Source organism: Carassius carassius, chromosome 31, assembly GCF_963082965.1.
Source record: "Carassius carassius chromosome 31, fCarCar2.1, whole genome shotgun sequence".
Lineage (NCBI taxonomy): Eukaryota > Metazoa > Chordata > Actinopteri > Cypriniformes > Cyprinidae > Carassius > Carassius carassius.
The window spans coordinates 13,683,387-13,703,584 of record NC_081785.1 but is presented as its reverse complement, the minus strand read 5'-3'; the positions used below and the strand labels follow the sequence as shown (position 1 = coordinate 13,703,584).

Here is a 20,198-nt window from a genome sequence, read left to right as displayed (position 1 = left end):
ACTGCCACAGTGACATTTTTGTGCCTTTTTGTCTGAGAGTGTAACAATGGATTTGATGAAATCTGTGATGTGTTGTGGTATTAGCTGGTTTGTCACAGTTTAATTTTTTTTTATTTTATAAAATTATACAAAATCAAAAAATAGTTAAACTGTTTAACAATTAATAAGATTAAATTAGGTTAAAACATGTAAGCTAACACTCAATTCTAATATTAGCTCTTTATTTCCACCCTGTAAAGGACCCAGCTAATAAGCAAATAGTCAAGCTATAATTAATAAAGCGCCTGAGCTTTACCACAGCATATTTCTGTGCTGTACACTTTCATATAAATATGTCCTAGCATTATAATTTTTTACTGAATAACAGGAATGACCCCTCTGTCTTGCTATAGAGCACAATAATAGTAGAGTAAATATTATTTTAAATAACTATTTAGGATGGGAAGTAACATGATTTGTGGAAAAATAAATGCTGAAAGAATCTTTAGTGAGGTTCAAGACACATAAGTAACATACTTATTCTAAAAAAAAACATTATCCCCAACATCATGTGTTCTTTTACTCCAAATAGTACTATCCTTTGACTTAGTTTAATAGTTACATAATAACTCTTTGATATTCTACCAAATTGAAAATCGTAAATCTTTTGTCTCTTAAAATGTGATCGTTTCAGGGTTTCTCATTAGCTGCTCATATCCATGGCTCACTTTAACAACCACAATTATACCTCACAATTACAACATTAACATTGATCAGATGACCTCAGATTTGATCTTTTTCATTATTCTCGCAGCTAACTGTCCTGATACTTGCAATTAACATGATTTGTGCATTTTATTTGAAGATGCTCTGGTAAAACTGCATCTGCTAAAACCATCAATGTAAATCCTTGGCAATTCATTAAAGGAAATGCAATACCTGATGAGAGATGTCAAGTTTTGACAACCTTAAACTCTGAAACATCTGTTATATGTGCGTATTTGTGATTGTTCAAGTAAAGTGAGTCATGGATCATAGATCAACTTAAAACCATAATTAGTTGTTTTCCCATAACAACTCACATTAATAACCACATTTTTTGTTTGCATTATTTGGACTTTCTACTTCATGAGGGAATTTGCTTCGCTCCTAATCCCAGCAGCACTGAGTAAACATGTCATGATTAAAAAGGCAAACAAATGTTGCTGAGGGAGTTATATCTGTATTTTATGAACAGTCCTCTTTCGAGCTCCCACAAGGCATGTGTATCTTTGGGGTACAGATGGATGAGCGGGTGGGCCAAATCCAATCTATCAATGGCCAGTCTGGCACGCTTTTCCCGTCTCCACAGGACTGCCACAAGGCCTGGGCAGCAGGCTCTCTGGCCTTGCCTAATTCTAATCAGATGGGCAGACCATGTGTCTGTCAGGGTTAATGGGCTAGAGATGGTGGTCCCTTTAGAAGGGCCTGTGGTTAGGCACTAATTAATTAAGGACTAATTTTGAGGGTCCGAGAGCTTTAAAATACAACAAAGAAGCAGATTAAGAGCTGCATAACATCTCTGTATAACTTATTTCACTATTTATTTCACGTGACCTCTAAATATAAGACTCTGTGCAGCACAGCATAATCTTATAGAACAGAAAGAAATCCAGAGATATGACGATTTTTAATTGCCATCCAAACTCTTCCAAACAAACCCAGCTTTATTTATATTTGCAAATTGTACTATGAAAGGGAAGCTTTTGGGGTGGTTGGAGTGTTTTGATTGGCTCTTGTTGGCTGCATGTTGACAGGACCAATAGCGGCTGAGTGGCGAGCGCAGCGGGAGAACTGCCTGCCTCAACGCGTGCATGTTGCCTCCTCTCCAACATGGCTTCCCCTAGTACACTGAAGTAGAATACATTCTGATTAGCCATTCTGCAGCTAAATTACCTCAATTCATTCAATTTATTGTTTTGCCTTTTGTTTAAGGACCAAGATATGTTTGCAAGTTGAACTACCTGTACACTGTAATTAAATGCTTCAGGGAAATGAGTATGATGCTGAAAAGGCATCCTGAGTTGACTTAATGCAAATACTTGTTTCTCCTGTAATTTGTTTCCTTGCTGCTGGTGGAAATTGGAAGTTTTCTGGCCCAACACACTCTGGCCTGTGAAAGGGAAATCATTGTTTGGCACACTAAAGTTCATGCATACTTTATCAATATTCACATACAGTTTTTGCATCTTCATGCACTTTCTCAGTTGCAATTATGTTGATCTAGGCACAGCCAAATGTCCTGTCAGCGCGCTTCACTGAAGCCAACCCATGGTTACTCTAAATTTATCCAGCAGAAAATATATTTCAAACTGACTTTAACTGGGTAGAGACCCAGCAGAGAAAGCGTAGGTCATATTTTCATGAAATGCTGCTCTTTTTAATTACTGCAGGAGATACTGTCAAAGTGATAATCCGAGAGATCAGCATTTATTGGCCTGCTCGTTTCGCCTTTTTTCAGATTCAGGCCAATTACAAAAAATATAACTTTTGCTATACAAACAAATTTTCTTAGCTTTAAAAGTGCTTTAAAATAATACGTTTACTAAATTAGTAAATTAAAACTATGAGATGGACCACTGATTTACTTTTGCGTCAAATTATACCTTTCGAGAAAAGTGACGAGACAATGGGTCTCTAAGGGGGTGTCCGAATTAATAACCATTGACCTTACTTTTGTGACAGTTGTAAAACTCTTCTGTGTTACTTTACAGTGAAAGCAGCTGTCAAGTGTGTCATTGAGAAGTGTTACTCTGGGCTCGTCTATAAGAATGTGTGCATCTGGGTGTGTTAATCACCTGATTCATCTTGTCACAGGCATGCACATGTACAGAAAAACACACCAGACTTGGTAGAGAGGCTGGGGGCAGAGGAGGTGTCAGTCCCCACTTTTCCTCGTCAGAATAGGCTTTACTCAATTACCTGACATAGCACAGGGAGAAGAGGGGGAGGAAGGGAGGGAAAGGCCTGCCAAGTGTTTGTAGAAACACTTTAGCAGTGTCAAATGCGATACCTCCATCACTTCCTTTAGCAAAGCAACTCCTGTTTTCACACCGGGTGCTGCATCAAAACTTGGATGCACATCAACTTTTCCAGAGTGGGAAATGGAGGGACTAAGAGACAAATAACAGTCAGAAATGGCACAGGAATCGCACGTTGGTGTGTGGCAGACTGCGGAAACTTTGGCGGGTATTGCAGCAAAGTCACAGTGTCTTGTCTAACCGATCTATAAAACAATATGTTATGCCACAAATGAGAAGACGATAGATGTACATCTGCGCCTAGGGGCATGACTACATGCTGAGCAAGAACTATTGAACACGCCACTTACCTGACAGGACGACTTCCACCAGGTCCCCTTCCATAATTTCCGCCACGCACCTCACCAACTGTAGAATGTTCTCCGAGTTTGGATCATGACGGAAAAGAAGAATCTTGTCATACATCCCATAGAAGCCACATTCTGGGAACTGTGACAGAAGAAAAATTATGTCTGTCAGGTATTTTTACAGAGTAAAGGCTACACTGAGTTGGGTGGTGTGTAGTTTATGATGGTTAGCTTACATAAATTGCTTGATGCCAGACGTATAATGCGTCTAAAAGCCCTGCCCACATATTCAAATTACAGACATTTTTCATACCTGAAGCCTTTCATTCAGCTATTAAAAATTACTCAGAAACCATCATTATGATGCTCATGGGACAAACCTGACTGACAAAAACAGATTTACAGCATTAAATGCTTTTCTTTCTTTCTTTCTTTCTTTTTTTTCTCTCTCTCTCTCTTTGACTGCTCCTAAACAGTTTTACGAACAGCAGCCTCACAATCAATTCAATGTCAAAAGAAGAGAGCAACATATTGACTGACCCGTGTAGACCGCTGGGGAAATGGCTCACTAGCCTCATTCCCTATTGATCCCTGCTGGGTTGAGTTGCAGCAACACTGCAGAGAAGGCCTGCATGTAATGTCAATTCAAACCTACACAATTCGCAAAGGGTACTCAGATCTAAACTATTTGGATTTTATTACACCACAAACAAAAAAATCCCAAATAAAAACTATTCTGGCTGTCACAATCAACTTGTATTTAGACTTTGCATTCGCATTGACATTTCTCTAAAAGTTCACACATGCACAATGTACTGGTAGAAACTGTGTTGGGTATAAGCTTTTGAAATAGCACACATAAAGACAATATTATAAAGTATTCATGACATATAATATAATACAATATAACATAATATACCCATCACCCTTCAGAGGAAAAGCAATTGAGAGATATTATATAATATATATTATATTTTGCACTTTTGAATAGTATTTCATTTCATTCTTCTTGTCATTCCAATTAAACGTCCTGGGTGTGGCCAATTCGATTCAAATTCCAAATCCCAAATTTAAAGTCAGACAGCTCTCAAATGCTACGTTATGTTCAACCTTTTCCTGATTAAATTTTTTTCACACTTCATAATTGCTTTTCTGGTTTTGCAACCATGCAGCTGAAAGCATGTATGTGCCTGATGTTCCTGCATGCATTTAAACGTACAAAGATTCAGGAAGCTGCTTCGAATGAGATTTCTGAAGAGGCATCTACAGAGAGCAAAGTATGGCATGGCACTGAAAAGGAAGTGAAAGAACGAGGAGAAAATCCAATTTCTAAATAGAGACACCGAACAGCAGTGACTAACATTGAGAAAGAAACTGCGAAATTACAAAACAGCTCCATCCAAGCTATCTGGATGCTAACAGACCGTGAAAGCATATGATGATTATCAGGCTATAGGTTAACAGACTGAACACTAATCATTCGCCTTGTTCCCAATCCAGTCGAATTGCGCTGTAACATTTATTCATAATTCCAAATGTACTTTTTTACAGAGTCTCTAAAGAGCATCTGATCGCCACTAATGTTTCAAGCTTGCTTCTAACCAGCGCACTCGTTTGGAGAAAATAGCGATGACTCTATCATTGTTTAGCAACCAGGCAGGGGAGCTCACCTCCGAACGCCCACACAAGATGTACACTGCACCAAAATGTGTTGTAAGCATATCATTTACTAAGGCAGTAGACTCAATAAAAAAGCATCACACCGCAAGCACTCTTTCCAAACCAATGCATAGAAATTAGATTCAAGCCCCACACATAAAATATCCTCCAGTATTTTCACGACATTATGGCATTTATTAGATTCAATTTGACACCACTTGTGGGACGGAGTATGTGTTTTCACATTTTCTTTATGCGGTTTAATTGTGCAGATTCTGTCCCTTCTTGTCTAGCTCTAATGAGTGCTACACAATGAAGATACACAGAAGCAAGTGTGCCTTTGAGGTCACCATGACAGCAGCCTCACTGTAACAGTGTGGGTTGTCATGGCAGCGGACACCCAAGGCTCTTTCCTGATTGAGCACTATTCATTTGTTTGGCACAAATGGATGCACATATATCTGCTGCATGTCTGAGCCATCAAAGCCAAAGACACACCGATCCTTGTCATTAACCCCTTGGGAGATGTCTGGCTCAAACCGGTGGAATCCTCTGACAATAACTCTATGTTATTGCCTCTTAGAGAGCTGCCCGGACCCCCTTGCTTGATGGTCTTTCATGACTGTCATTTTCTGCCATCTCTCTGTATGTGTTTTATAGATGACAGGCTAGCGCGGCGAGAAGAACATCAATTTGGATGTTGTCTTCCCTTTAAACAACTGGTTGCTGAAGCTGGTTGTAAGGGTGGAGTGAGCACTTGTATGTGTCTAAAAAGGTAGGTATGTTAGGAAAAAAAGGAAAGGAGAAAGATGGATGGGCAGAGGGAAAGAGCGAGCCAGCAAGTGCTGTGAAAGCTCATAAGAAGTGAATCATCTGTTCTTACTGTCAACCCCCTCTCGCCTACACCATACCAGGCTCAATGCCCTGCTCTTAACATTAAACCGTTGTTCCTTCCTCCCAGCACCGCTTTGGCATCCTAAAGAACCATAGCCCTTTAATTACTCAAACTAATGATATCAACCTATTGTCATATTGGGACTTATGCATTATATTACATATAAAATACATATTGAATAACTGCTATTACAATTAAGCTTTAGCATGTATAAATACATTTTTACATATCGGTGGATGTGCACATGGATATTTTGGATGATTTGCAATCAGTTAACCTTTGCATTCATATTAACCTACTTTTAGCCTAGTATGCAGGCAAAAACACATTATAGCTATGTTTGAAATTATATAGATACTTTATTTAAATATGCACTTTTCGTGACCTTTCAAAAATATGTTTTGTCACTTCACCGTTTTCCCTAATAGGACAGTAAAGAGTCCATCAGATGCGCACTTCGGAATCTAGTCTAATCTAATTCGGAGGTAGTGGGTAATTTTGGTACTTTTGCATACTGCACACTTTTACTGTGTTTTCATACTTACTGAAGGTAATGATTAAAAAAATTTTGAACAATGGTGTGTAGGCATTGTACGAGTGACCACCTGGTTATTTTCCTGCTCTGTTGCAGGATGTACCTGTACGTAGATGTGACAATGCAGGACATTTACTAATACTATGTAAATTTTGATTTACATGAGTTGGAAAATCTATTAGCCATTACGCTGGAATGATAACATGTTTTATAGTAAATTACCAATAAGCTCTGTTAATTTTGACTGGCTCTGAGACTGGCACTTACTGTAGTTTGCCCAGGTTTGAATGATACAATGTAATTTACTCTATGCGGCCTGTTAAGTCTACTAAAAATAATGAACTGACTAACAGGCTAGAAGATAAAAATCACATTTTATACTAAAATACATTTTCTTAAGTAGCGACTAGTTTAGTTTTTCTTTATTATACCATGCAAACATTAAATACAATTTTACTGTATTCAGTAAAACTTGAACTTTTAACTTTTTTGTTGGATCTGGTAGGTTTGATTAGGATGTTCTTTTTTTAGTGCATGTCTAGAAGATGCTCTGCTTGGTTTAATTGTATTTAAATACTTTTGATGAGGTCCACACTGATTCCTTCAGTGTCCAGTCGTCAGCAGAAAATCCCTCTCTATGATTGCAATTAGTTAGTTACTTTCTTCGCTTTAGCTAGAACATTATGGATTTTTAAATGAGAGTTGCATTTTACTGTATTTAATATTGTGGTATTGTAATTTCAGGGGGAAAAAAACATAATTCAAATGTGGGACACTGCTTACATCTTGCCCATTCGTGGTTTGCAAGTAAGAATTACAACAATACATTACAATAAAATGATAAAAAATACCAGTGAGCAATATCAAGCAGTATTACAAGCTATTTTGGTCAGCTAAAAATAATTGGAAGCAGAAGACACGGGAAGCCTCACACATTCAAGTTACAAATGGCTGAACCTGTTCTTACATGTACATTAAAAATAAGGTGGATATAGTAGAGAAATAGGCATATTTGGACACAGCATATATGTAAAGCTAAACCAAATACTGTCATGTATAAGAGCTGCCCTGTGACGTGTGTCATTCATGTTCCATCATGGCAGATGTAAAGGAAGTGAAGGGAAAACAAGAGTGCAGACTAAAGATGTGGGTTATTATCAGCAACAAAGATGACAACTTCAACAGCAGCAGCACATATGCGGTGATGTCTAACTATATTAGGCTACTAAATCCATGCCAGTAGAAGAACAGACACCAATGACGCACAGACCTTTGTCTTTTAATCAGTTTTGAGGATGATAAATAAGCAAGAGGCTTTGAGCAGTAGAGAAATAGCTGTTCACGCTGTACCAAAGTCAGTAGAGCAGTGTGGTTTGTTTCCTTGTAGTATTATGAGCCATTGTGTGCAAAAGCATGGGTGAGTCAGATGTTGCACGTCAAGAAAAAATGAGTCAGCACTTTGTATTGACTTATACTCTGTCAGTATTTGGCATAAATATATACATGCTAAGCAGATGCAATCCTAAGAAACATTTTCTTATTCACTTTAAAAATTATTTAATCATTATTGTCCATTTGACGTCCATTGTCCATCAAAGTCATTTCTGGCACTTCCAGAGGAGTTCTCAATGTTTCAACTTGATTTTTTTTATAACTTTCACCATAAGTAAATTCAGAGTGGTTGGGTGAAGTGTAATGAACTTAACACTGTTGTAACTCTGGCAGTGCAGTTTGCTGTGAGAAACTGTATGAACGTGCCAGAAGGGAGAACACGTTGTCCAAAACAAGTTTAAAAAATGTGGCTGACGACTTGTATATTTAAGAATGTTGTATCTGAAGCACCAATAATTCTATTTTATGAAACAGTTAGCTTTTATAGTTGCTGTCATACTTCCTCACGTCATCCATGCTAACTTTAAAATGAAATGATTTACCCTAACCTCATGTCATTCCTCTATATGACTTTATTTGTTCTGTGCAACACAAAATAAGATATTTTGAAGAATACTTTGGTTATCACTCAATTCCACTATATAGACAGAAAACACTGAGACATTTTTTGAAATATAGCCTAGTAGTTTTTGTTCCAAAGAAGAAAGTCAGTCAGTCATTTGCGAACAACATGAAGTTGAGTAAATAAAGACAGAATTTTCATTTTTAGGTGAACTATCCCTTTAGGGTTGCATGAATGTTGTGTGGTGATGACAGCAACTATAAAACCTGTGTCTTAACATAAAGCATCTGTAGAAAAGCCCTAAAAACTATGTGTTTAAATGTTTTGGTGTGACAGATTCAATTTAAAATATGTTAAAAAAGGTGAAAAAACACAAAGTTTATTAAACATTTTTGCATATTACATTTTAAACCTATTTAATGCAAAACAAACAAAAGTGTGCATTAGTTAAATCATGCATAGCAGTAATATGGAAATTAATAATGTAGTAAATAATGAAATTAAATACTCAAATTGATCAACATACAAAAATATTAAACTACTTCAAATAAATGCTGTTCTTTTGAACCTTTTTTATTTATCAAAGAACCTTGTGGGTTTTCACAAAAATATAAAGCCACACAACTGTTTTCAACATTTACAATAAAAAGAAATGTTTCTTGAGCACCAGATAGTGGATGAATAATGGCTTTGTTTCCCATCGACTCATGGAATAATAAGCAGTTAAAAGGGGGTTTCAACAAACTGATTCAATCCAACAATCTATGTACTCATCATAAAAGCAGTTCCTGTATAAAACACAGTTCAAAATACCTGAGAGTGAAAAAGTATAATATTAGAGTGCTGTAAAGTATGTGCCCAGAAAACCATACACACTAGATTTCAGAGGGAACCAGTCAATGGGCCTAGACAGCATCAGTCAAGCAGTCTGTCCAAACCATGTGTAGTCTGCAGGTTAGTAGCTGCTGGCTGTGCTGTAACAACCACTGATCAATACTATTGGAGCACTGCTCCTCTATTTATGCACCGAATACACACACACACACACACACACACCCACAGACACAAGGAAACAACCTTCTTCCAAAGACAAGGGGCCCTATCATACACCCGGCGCAATGCAACGCAAGGAGCAGCGCAAGTGTGTTTGCTAGTTTCAGTCCAGTCGTTTAATTAGCAAATGCATTTGCGCCCATTTGTGCGCCTATGGGTGTGCTGGTCTAAAAAAGAGGTGTGTTCAGGCACATTGCTATTTTAAGGAGCTGAAAATAGACTGCGCCATAGACCAACTCAAACCTGGCCTAAAGTCTAAAGTCACTTTGGAAAATGCGCCTCTGGGCGGGTCAGTGCGTGTTGACTTTGCTTATTACACACAGGGACGCGCATCACACAAACATGCCAAATATTAAAAAAAAGGATTACAGTGTAAAAGAATATTACTGTGTAGGCTACATAAATATACAAATGTAATGATGAATTGTCATTGCGTGTATTAGAATTAGGCTACCTATTTGCATTTCAGCCTATTACTACTTATAATGATAAATGAATTTCTACTTCCTCCCACGCCTTCTTCCACTCGGGAAGCTTTGGTGGATTCCAGCTTGTCCTGTAGATGATCTGCTTGCATGCTTTAACTTCGAGCACGAGCAGATCGGTTTCTTCGATTGAAATCCGCCAACAAATTCCGCCATGTAAATAGCGATGTGCCATGGCGCGAGCGCATTTCACTCTTAAAGGGAATGGGAGATGACACTCTGGTTGGTTTACTGAACGTTACGCCCATTACTTATTAAGAGAATAGGGACAACCCATTCCAAAAATGCGCACAGACCATTTTTCCGTTGTTAAAACAGCAAAAGTGGATTTGGACATGCCCTGAGTGCACCTGCGCCATGCACTTTACACTTTGTGTTTAGATCGTTAAAAAAGGGCCCAAGATGTTATAGACAAGGTTCATGGCATATCAAACCATATTAATATCTAAAAAAAAAACAAGTTTGAGGTAGTTCACCCAAAAATGAAATTTCTATCATCATTTGTCCAAACAATGAAAGTTAAAATTTTAGTTTAGGAGCTCAGTGACTTCAGCAAAAATGTCCTTCAAAATATCGTATGTTCCACAGAAGGAAAACAGTAAGTTTGGAATGAAATGAGGGTGAGTAAATGAAGACAGAATTTCTTTTTTAGTGAGCTATCCATTTAATCAATTTGCACTGATGATTTCTAATTTTACTATCATTGCATGAGATAGGCCAAAAAGGCTAAAAGGAGCAGAGCACCAATTTAAAAAATCAAGCCATAATAATTGAGATGGTAAAGACCTTTATGTCTCAATTCAAAGCTCAACATTAAGTTCTCACTCACATACTGTACATTTACATGTGCTTAATCCTGTGGAGAATCATCTGGATGAGCGACACTATTAGATGATACTGCACACTGTATCTAATTACAGCTCTCTTTTAGGACTGCTAAGATTCTCATTGTCACCTTAATAGCTGTATGTTCACACTTTATTAGTGAGTATTTTACAGCTCTCTTCCTCAGTGCCGACATGCCCACTAACTAACCCTTAGCAAAGTGCACTCGGCTGGAGACAGCGCCAGTTCTATTGGGCTTTGAGGTGCTACAGCAGATCATTAAAATAACATGACAGGCTTAGCGGGTGGTGCACCTCTAAATTGACTTCATAATTTTGATATTTTGCCTATGATAGGGTGAACTGGACTACCTCGCACAGCATGAGGTGCATGAAACAATATGTTAGCCAAGCTTTTGTGTGCTTCTTCGTTCACTGTACTGCTTTCAGTTGTTTCATATGAAATTAAGAACATTTAAAGTCTTAACCAGTTTAAGAGTGACTTTTTTATTAAAGGTGGCATTCACTTCCATTGGTTTGAATATGAAGATAAAGGGAGATTCTGAAAGCTGTTTACTTAAAAAAAAAATATTGCATTTGCCTTGTTGCAAATGTTTTATCTTAAAGAGTCAATAAGAATGTCCACAATAAAGAAAATGTGGTGTAACCATCAATTAAAAGTAAAAAAACATATTTTACACCCTCACTGTAAAACCGAACAGTGAAATTAATCAAATGATATTAGTTAATTGCACTCAAATAATAATGAAAGTTTATTGGACTTAATTTAAATAAGGTTTGTAAACTCAAAACTTTGTTGTAGTAAGGTGAACTTAAAATGATTGCGTTTTCTAGTTCCCATCATGCTTTGCATCAGAAAACAAGGAAAATAAATGTAGAAATTAAGTGTTATTTTGTGTGTTTTTACACAAGATTAACATAGAGGGACATAAATTAGTTCTTAAATGTTGTTTTATATTATAATTTACAAAGGTTTCTGTTATGTTGGTTTTGTAGTGTTACCGTTGTTGTGAAGAGTAGAGCCCGTGATGAGGTTGAGGAAGCAAAAGACTAAATTTAGCAATATATTGCTATGATGGATGAAAGCTGAATTAGCATAATAATTTTAATACACTGAAACGAATGAAGAAAAAAAAAATCTTATTATCATCGGTTGAAAACTGCTGTTGTGCTGCTTAATACTTTTGTTGAAATTCTAATATATGTTTTCCAGAATTCAACAATGAATAGAAAGTTTAAAAAAACAGCATCTATTTGAAATAGAATTTTGTAACATTCTAAATGTCTTTACTGCCATGTCTTTTTTGATCATTTTTTTTACATCACTGACCCGAAGAATGTCAAAGGAAATTTCACCCCTCATTTACATAAGCAAAACAAACAAAAAGAGCTAAATGCTTAAATAAATCAGACACTTGAACTGAAAAACTCATGGTGATTCTTTAATGTTCAACTCGAAGTGGCTCAATTATACCTTGTTGCAGGGATTTTTTCAGTAACTGGATGTGCAGACTAAAAAAAACCATTAAAAGACTGTTTGTGCTTGGTTTTCCTGAAGAGATAATTGTGTTTTCCAAACCCTGATTGAACACCCATGAAAATGATATAACCTCCCAGTAAACTGCATTGACACTGAGACAAACAGTACATATTTTTAGTAATTTAAATTACTGCAATATGCAGTGTTTACTTCATTACTGAAAGCAATTAACAAGTTACTTTATTAAGTCTCCATTGTATTCCCAGGTTGGAGCATATGAAAGCCCATATCTGAATAATGCTATTTAATAACAGCACAAAGCTGAAGCCCTGAGCTGCATGGGTGCACCTTAACCAAGAAACACATTTCAAAACTATTTTGCCAGAGCAACAGTATTATATACAACAACAAGAATCCATTCAGCCACCTGATTGGCTGAAAGACCAAAGGGTGCTTTGCGGCGCTGCTACACACTGTTGAAAAATCAAGATGAATGGGATGATATAAAACCACAGTCCTCGAAAACAGACATACACGTACGTGTACACACATGCACACCGTCATGTTTCTCATGGTAATGAAAGCTTTTTGAATACTCTCCAGAACCAGGACAGCTGCTTAACAATGGACTTTGTGCAGCTTTCATTTCTCACCCCAATGTGGGAGTGTGTGTGTGTGTGTTTGGAGAGTCCCTGTAAACCAAAAATGCAAGTATGTGTGTGTGTGTGTGTGTGTGTGTGTGTGTGTGTGTGTGTGTGTGTGTGTGTGTGTGTGTGTGTGTCTGTGAGTGCGTGAGCCTACCACACATGGCTTTCGTCATCATAATAGCACTCAGATAAGTACTTCACAGGCAATCATAATCAGTTGCCAAGCAACTAGAAAGACTCACATAGGAAGACCAATGCTGGGAAGATGACCATATAAGCTAATATCCATAATTCAAATATAATGTCTTAGGCAATGTATATGTATAATAGCACTAAATTCTACAGCTTTTGAAGCCCATTTCTTTGTAACAATGTGAATAGCAAAATACATTCCCATTTTCAGAGAGACTCCATTTTCATCAATAAACCTAACTCCACAACAACAAGGATCTTTTTTCCTTGTTTTAGACCCATGATGGATGCATTAAGCTGACATGAAATCACTTGTCAAACACAAGAAGCTGTTCCACACAGCCCTCATCAGTTTTGCTCATCTGCCAGCCGCGTCTATGCTATGGACTGAGCAATGGATCGGTTAGCGCTTAGCATGAAGAGTGCGGCAGCCCCGCTGATTAATAAGAACACTTTGAGGAGTGGTAATGCAAAAAGGTGCAAACTTCAAACAAAGGCGCTATCACTTTAATTAAGCCTGATAATCCAGAGCACTAATGGATTCACAGTCTATTAGGCAGCCCCTTGATAGCACTAAGGGCTTTTGTCAATGTGAGAAAGAAGAGGAGATGGTAAAGAGAGTTTTCATTTCTTTCACCGCATGTCATAATGCTGCCCTTTTTTGCTAGTTTCGTTATGTGCTTCTAATTGTAAATGTATAGAGTGATTCTTTTGAAATATTTTTTCATATAAAGTTTATTTTTCAAACTTGCTTTTAGAAATATCATGTGTTTGTCTTCCACGTTGGAATCACTTGGTCATTTGCTCAAAGTCTAAGACTAGTAATCATAGAAAGTCTCCCAGAATGTGATTCTGAATCAGCTGAATCATTGAGTAAAGGTCATTAACGCCAAGGTTGATGACTATAACAATAGCGATGAAGATACAGTGACTAGAAGGATAGTGAAGTCCACAACAGTACAGAGCAGCAATATCGTTGGTATCACTTTCAAACCAATTTTTTTTTTCTAGTTGATGATTGCGAAAAACATTGACAGCCAATCAAAATCCATTATGCTTTTAAGAGCACGAGCATTTAAAGCATCTTGTGCTTAATAAACAGAACATGATTGTGCTTTGGTGTGGATGCTAATTAAGTTATCATTATATGTTTATAGGTCTCACCATGCCTTGTTACAATAAATCTGTGACACATTTTCACTCTGTCCTTTTAAAATGTTTTCCTCAATATGACTTTTATAATCTTGTTTTTATAATCTCTGTGAACATCCTCATGTTCTGTTTCTAAAAGGACAATATAAACATGTCTTGAGCTATAAATCTATTGGTATTTATATAAATCTTGCCATGACAAATGTATAATCACCACATTAGTTTGTTGGAAAGCTTTGCACATTGTATTATGACAGAAATTCTATTACACTTTTTAAGTTGGTTCATGGTCAAGCAGTCTTGCTCTAACTTTCATGACTTTTATGAGATTTGACTGAGGGTAGTCCTTCATCCTTACAGCTCAAGAGAAATCTGTTATCCTCTGCTTTACTTAAACCGCCCTCTGGCTCAGACCTTAACTTGTACCATAACAAAGCAGCTAAGCAAAGAGACCAAATGAAGTTGTAACTAGCTGAAATTGATTGCCAAGGCCAGCTTATGTGTAGAACATCTTTTCCTTAAAAGGACTGTTCACCTAAATGAAACTCATTTAAGCTGTCTTAAGCTGATTTAAAAAATATTTATAATATGTATATAATTATTGCAATTTCATGGAAAAGAGCATTGAGTGCATTATTAAAATGTCTCCTTTTGTATTCCATGGAAGAGAGAAAATCATGCAGGTTTGGAACAACATTAGATTGAGTAAACAATTTGTTTTAATTGTCACTCTTCCTTAAAAGACTTAAGGCCCGTTCACACCAAGAACGATAACTATAAAGATAACTATAAAGATAATGATATAAGCGTCCACACCAGCGAACAATAATGTCTTTTTATTCTAAGTGCACGTGCGTCTGCTGCTTTAAATTCTCGAGCTCATTACAGCAGGATTGATTCTGATTGGCTGTCAATGTTTTTATCATTCATCAGAAAAAAAATTTTTTTGAAAGTGATTCCAACGATATCGTTTCTCTGTGCCTTTATCGTTATAGTTGTGGTGTGGACTCTGCTATTCTTTAATATTAAAAATTATTTTTAGAACTATATCTTTATTGTTATCTTTATAGTTATCATGCTTGGTGTGAACGGGCCTTAAGTCTGCATATATACAACAGGCTCTACAGGTTCTTTTCCATATGAACACCCGTTTAACAGCACAGTACTGCGCGCAGGTAGACATACGAAAGTAAACTTCCTCCCTCCATGCTGCGAACACATTCCAACACATAGAGTACAACTAAACAATATAAGAACAGAACTGTTTGAGACTGTCTGCACAACAATGTCACCTTCACCTCATACACACTTATTCATCATCTCACATGGAACTATTTAAAGTGTTAAATGCTCCGAGTGCTTATGCTCAAGAGAGTCTCTCCATCTGAGAACGTGTATACATCGTTATTAAAGGAGCTCAGGTTGCAGTTCTGTTGTTCTTATTCACATTTATTTTTCTTCTAAATATATTTAAACAAGTACTTTTATTTTCCAAAACACATACTGACAATGTCAGGCCTAAAAAAAAAGGCGTTTCTTGTTAAGCATCACAAGATGCTTGTTGTTATGCTTATCAAAATACTGCTCTGTATTTTAACACCTGTATGTCTTAAAACACTACAGACTGCAACCTCTGCACTTTGTGTTGCAGAATAAACTAGGAAGCCTCAATGGAGGGAAAGAGATTTTGGGAGGAAAACTAAGTTTGATAATGGTGGGAAATTATGTTGTTGTCAACACCTCGTGTCTCTTCAACAAACTTCGTAAGACGTGCACAATGAGTAATATTTATGGAGCTAGTATCATTCTGGTGACGAGTCACAGCACAGGTGCTTACAAAACAAAAAACACATTTTGCTGAAAGATGTAAATAACTGTGGAAATGTCGTCATACAGTATGTGCCTTTTAAGAGGTGGTGACAATCTGACTGCTGTGTTATCACTGTGTTATGCGATTTCTGAGAATATGAATATACTAATTATATTATATACTAATATATACACACACTAATGAATTATTTCATGTCATGCCAAACACAAACAAAGTTACACAAAAAAAGTTAAAATCATGTACACTAACCATATTTATCGAAATGAAACACATTACAGTTATTTATAAGAATGTTCATTTCCATACAAGAGTAGAGAGTTACCAGCGACTTTTAAGCTTCAGAAAGGACAAAAGGTCCATATGACCGATTCGCTATATTACAACGCTTCTAAACTAGCACAGTAGTTTTGTGTGAGGAAAAGCAGAAATATGTAATTTTATTGACTGAAAACCTTTGTTCCAACTCAATACCTTTATGATACTAGAACTTCTTTGTGACAGCTGGAAGCGAAACAAACTTGACAGCATGAATTCATCATGTTCAACCAATATTTTAGAACTGTGGGGAGAAGAAAAGTATGGAAAAAATCAAAAACGTAAAAGAGTTTTGTTAAAGAACCATTTTCACCTGGATTTAGAGAAATATGAGGGCAGGGCTACATTTAACTTCATTTACTCAAAGAGCTCCAATTCAGTTTTCTTTAGTAGATCACAAGATTCTGGCAAAATAATAGAAAATTATAAATAATAATATAAATAAAAATAATAATAATTAAGGGCACACAAAAACATGCAACTTCAAATATTATTGTCTTACAATATAAATAGTCTAAATATTTTAAATAAATATTTAATTTTTGATTTCTAAGAACATATTCTAATATCTTAATCTTAACGTTTTAATCTGTTTCTTAATTTAATGCCATTGTCACTTCTTATAGTGTCATTTTGCCAAAGCAGTATTAGTCATGGGATGAAGAAGGCAAAAAAAATATATAAATATAATAAACTCCATAGCAACAATGCAGGTATTACGTTTTTTGTTTAGTAATCACTATCCATTTAATCTGATTATTTAACAGTTGTCACTTTGTTCTTGAAAATGCAGTTTACATGTGATTATACAACTGTTATATTAGGTGAGCCAAAGTAATTCTTGCCTTGATGTTCACTCAGTGCAACATTAACTTGTATAGTACGATATCCCCAAACAGATAATAAAACCTGGGCATAATCCACTGAATATTATAGAAAGAATGCAATTCAGTAGGAGAGACAGGCCTGCAGGCCTGATGCTGTGTGTTAGTACAAGCCCTTCACTGGTTCAAAAAGTGCCCGACGTCACCATGTCGTCATTGCTGTCAATGGAAAATACAATGCAGAACACTTAATGATGCAACACATTTGCTTGAGTTCTTGGAGTAAACTCACAGTATGACAATAATTCATTTTTAACCGCCATTTTCTATCAGTTTTTTTATCTTTGAACGTTTAAAGCTCATTTGTAAGCCTGTATGTTCTGCTTAACACACTCTTAAATAAATAATATAAAATCTATTGGGAAGATATTTGAACAGGCTATCATAATGCTGCCTTAAAACACAGAGCCAATATAAATATAGCTTTCAAGTTCGTGGTAACTCAAAAACTGGAAAGAAAAAAAGCACCAGATGTCTAAGCAGTCTACGAAGTTCAAAGTTATTTCCAAACTTCGGACGGCTCACTTCTTTCATTATTTAGGATGATTAGGCTACATATATGGTGGTTTTACGTGAACAGCGATGAATGAAACATGAGGGATATGGAAAGTGTTACCTTCTGGTCCACGATGGAGCATGCCATCTCTCGGACCTGCGCCAGGCTGAACTCGCCGGAGTCCAGCAGCACGGGTTCCCGGCTCAAACCGATCTGGATTTGGAAGGAAATGCCTTGCGACCCCGGGAGGGGGCTCGGCGGTCGGATCACCGGTGGCGCGCTCATATGAATCCCCTGGTGTCAACACACAATCACGTCTGGACGGATCAGATCGGGCTGTTGGATCGAGTTCACACACCGGTTGCGCAAACTGAGGCAAACTTCAGATCCCTAAAGACGTTCAGAGAGTAAACAGACGAAAAACGCCAATTTCAAGCAAAATAAAAACCGCTAGTACGGAAATGCAAAGAAATATTTGGACATTGAGAGGCGATGATGATGGTGATGATGGAGATATAGACGTCAGATATGTTTAATGTTGGGCTCTGATCAGACACCGCCTCCTGGCTGCTTTCTTCATCACGGACACTCACACGCTGCTGCAATGGCGAACGGGGATGTGAATGGTAAAGTTTCTGTGGTATGGATTCATTCTTAACACCCTGAAACATAGATACAATCATTTTTCGTTTACAGGTCATGTGGAATAGAGTCGGTACCATAGACAGTAAAAAGTACACTGACAAACAATTGCCATGGTAACCATAGTTTCCGCCAAACTTCCGCGAAACCATATGTGGCATCCTTCAAACAACGTAATAGTGGTGGTCAATACCACACTATTACCAATTGAGAGGAAAATATAAAACACTGGTAGGCTGGGCTTTTTTCATTATACAAAACAACCTAAACACAACAACATAGCAACATGCTAAACTGCTCAGAACAACACAGTAACACCAAAGCAACCACAAATAAAATTATAAATACATGTACAGTACTTGTCAAAAGTTTGAAAACATTTTGAAATACATTAAAACCACTAATATTGTGAAGTATATTTAATATATTTTATAATTTATATGAAATATTTCAAATGTCATTTATACCTGTAATGCAAAACTGAATTTTAGCATCATACTTCAGTCTTCAGTATAACTCTCTAATATGCTGATTTGCTGCTCAGTTATTGTTGGCACTCATTTATTGATAACTGTTCTTATTATCAATGTTTAAACATTTTTTGTGGCACATTTATTTGAAATATAATTATAATAACATTATAAATGTTTTTACTGTCACTTTTGACCATTTTTATGCATATTACTGAATAAAAGCATTAGTTTATGCTAAAACATACACAAACGTGCTGGCTGTGCTGATTTAAATCTAGTGGTACTGTTGTGTCTCCTCTGTGTCATAAGCACAGACTGTATAAAAACATGGACATAGTGTCCGTGATGTCACCCGCAGGTTTCTATTGGCACTTTTCCACTGCGTGGAAAAGTGGCTCATCTCAGCACGGTTTGCGTTTCCACTGCAGTTTAGTACCGCTTTAGTTGCGCTGCCTCTACTGCCACGACTCTTAAAAAAAACGTTTTCACTTCTCTGCTGTCAACGAGAGGAACGTCTGTACTTCCGCAACAGACAACAAAACTTTTTTTGTTGTTCAAAAAAAGGTATTCTTGTTCAAAGCAGTTGCATTCGATTCTTTAAGGTTTAAGGTGGGCTCACCTTAAACTTCTGACTCAAACCCTTTCCCAGAAGGTCCACAAAACTCACTGGCCTGTTCTCTATATTTCAAAAAAGGCAATTATTCTTACCTTCATATTTACTACATTTAAAAAGCACATGCTCTACTGTTTCAAAAACATCACATTCATCACACATACCATTTTCATGCTTCCCCATTACTGCAAGTGTTGGATTTAGTCCTGTGTGACGTATTTGGCTTAATCAGTGCTATCGACTGCAATCCTACTATTATTGCAGTTAATTCTGTAGAATATACAGACAATTTGTCACTTAACCTTAAACTTATTTTCGATTAAAATCATGGAATGTACACTCCTATGCCCCCTTTTTGCTTGATTGGGTCTTTAGATCCATCTGTATAGATCTGTATAAAAGAATAAACATTTTCTCTCATAAAAACATTGATTTCATAACTATTAATATATCTTTCTTCTGCTTTTTCCCGGGCCTCCAACAATCTCATTTCAACAGTAGGTTCAGGAATATTCCAAACTGATACCCCGTTTAATGGCATGTTGGAACATATTACTTCATTCTCCAGACCACAATCTTTGACCCACTGTTCATACTTCCATCCAAAACTTTTCCCTCCACTCTTTTTATTTTCCCAACAATCATTTAAAATTCACTTGGAGTTCACTTGGTGTCACGCTGTCTGGTCTCTGTTTCCCTGG

General features: G+C 36.7%; 1 protein-coding gene and 1 long non-coding RNA gene across 3 annotated transcripts in view; both read right to left on the bottom strand.

The window, feature by feature from the left end:
* The window catches only part of LOC132111599 (serine/threonine-protein kinase D1-like), a 34,460-nt gene extending 15,981 nt beyond the window's left edge, over positions 1-18,479 (bottom strand). For both annotated transcript variants that reach the window (XM_059519044.1, XM_059519045.1), the window contains exons 1-2: positions 17,890-18,479; positions 3,350-3,488 (exon numbers count right to left, since the gene is read on the bottom strand). In XM_059519044.1, coding sequence (XP_059375027.1) covers positions 3,350-3,488; positions 17,890-18,054 — 304 coding nt within the window. In that variant the 5' untranslated portion in view covers positions 18,055-18,479. The remainder of the gene's footprint in view (positions 1-3,349; positions 3,489-17,889) is intronic.
* LOC132111600 (uncharacterized) lies at positions 552-3,338 on the bottom strand. Its single transcript, XR_009424828.1, has 3 exons — positions 2,817-3,338; positions 1,983-2,131; positions 552-1,869 (listed from the first exon to the last, which is right to left on the bottom strand). It is a non-coding gene; the product is annotated as an uncharacterized LOC132111600 (long non-coding RNA).
* Positions 18,480-20,198: the final 1,719 nt, after the last annotated feature.